The 1,589-nt window shown below is 34.7% G+C and overlaps 1 protein-coding gene across 1 annotated transcript; it reads left to right on the top strand.

Moving 5' to 3' along the window:
* Window positions 1-361: 361 nt before the first annotated feature.
* LOC131617084 (NAD(P)H dehydrogenase (quinone) FQR1-like) lies at window positions 362-1,382 on the top strand. Its single transcript, XM_058888463.1, has 2 exons — window positions 362-496; window positions 587-1,382. Exons 1-2 carry the CDS (start codon window positions 474-476, stop codon window positions 1,176-1,178), a joined length of 615 nt encoding a protein of 204 aa, XP_058744446.1. The 5' UTR covers window positions 362-473; the 3' UTR covers window positions 1,179-1,382.
* Window positions 1,383-1,589: the final 207 nt, after the last annotated feature.

A 1,589-nucleotide genomic window follows, 5' to 3' on the forward strand; every position in this document is an offset into this window, starting at 1 on the left:
ATTTCTGATTTTTCTAAACACAAATGCGCAGAAACGACGGGTACCCGTGCGAACGCACGGGTAAGACACTAGTTTTCAAATAAGAACATATCTTTTCAAGCATTTTCCATAGTTAAAAAAATGGTTGTTGGCGACATATTGGGGCCTTAAATATTAATCATATATATCGGCCACTTTAGAACATTTTTGAATTAGTTAAAGTGTAAGCGTGACGCAACCCTATCGTCACCACCATTAGTCTTGGCGGCATATTGAGAATATAAATCAAAATAATAAAATCATTGTGAATTTTTATTTACCCACCTAAAATCATCCATAAATATTAGAAGCCAACAAATTTGAAAGTCATGCCATCTTACTAATTAACTTCAACTATAAATATCGTTTGCAATCTTGTGCATATTTCATCCCACAACTCAACTATTTCTATTTAACCATAGAAAGAAATTCATAGACATCTTAGAAGATCATCCATGGCTGTCAAAGTTTATATTGTGTATGCATTTTCTACTATTTGTTCTCAACACTATTTATTTTCTTAATCATTGTTTCTTACTTTGTATTTCTCTCAATATTACTTTGGCAGGTACTATTCAATGTATGGACATGTGGAAAGACTAGCAGAAGAAATAAAGAAAGGCGCAGATTCCGTCGATGGTATCGAGGCCAAACTTTGGGAGGTACGAGAAATATTGGCTGAAGAGGTGCTTGGTAAGATGAGAGCACCAACAAAGAGTGACACACCAATCATTACACCGAACGAGCTTTCCGAGGGTGATGGTTTTGTGTTTGGATTTCCAACAAGATTCGGAATGATGGCTGCACAGTTTAAAGCCTTTCTAGATGCAACTGGAGGTCTATGGAAAACACAACAGCTTGCTGGTAAACCTGCTGGAATCTTCTACAGCACGGGTACTCAAGGTGGTGGACAAGAGACTACAGCGTTGACAGCTATAACTCAATTAGTTCATCATGGAATGTTATTTGTTCCGATTGGGTATACATTTGGTGATGGAATGTTTGAGATGGAAGAAGTGAAAGGTGGAAGTCCATATGGTTCAGGAACATATGCTGGTGCTGATGGATCAAGAAACCCAACTAAGCTTGAGTTAGAGCAAGCTTTCCACCATGGGATGTATATTGCAACCATCACAAAGAAACTCAAGGAAACTGCATAAATTCACTCAACGTACACATACAAATAAATCATGATTGAAAAAGTCACTAGTGATCTTTCAATCCTAGTTGGTTGAGCTATGCATTTTTATTTAATATGAATGCAAGTAACAGAATTTTATATTTCACAAATAAAATGTATATTGTTTTGTACTGAGTGCTATCTTCCAATTGCACGGTACGGTGTGTATTCATATTTGTTTGACTTTAAGGTTACTTAATTTTTTTCTCTTTTCAAAAAAAGGTTACTTAATTTTAGAAATAAGTGTTCTGTTCTTTTTTATTTCCCTTTTTTATATATGTTGCATTCACTTCATATTCAATCTAGCTTCCACTTTAAATCAAACCTTTAAAATAGAATAAGAATCAGAATATGAATTATATGAACATGATATATGGCTTCTGGTAAAATG

Source organism: Vicia villosa, linkage group LG7 (genome assembly GCF_029867415.1).
Source record: "Vicia villosa cultivar HV-30 ecotype Madison, WI linkage group LG7, Vvil1.0, whole genome shotgun sequence".
Taxonomy (NCBI): Eukaryota; Viridiplantae; Streptophyta; class Magnoliopsida; order Fabales; family Fabaceae; genus Vicia; species Vicia villosa.

What these genes read in the sequence shown, in the direction of transcription:
- LOC131617084 (XM_058888463.1), top strand. Translation starts at nt 474, where the DNA reads ATGGCTGTCAAAGTTTATATTGT. An exon ending in GCTGTCAAAGTTTATATTGT is followed by an intron (nt 497 to 586) that starts GTATGCATTTTC and finishes TTACTTTGGCAG; the next exon opens with GTACTATTCAATGTATGGAC.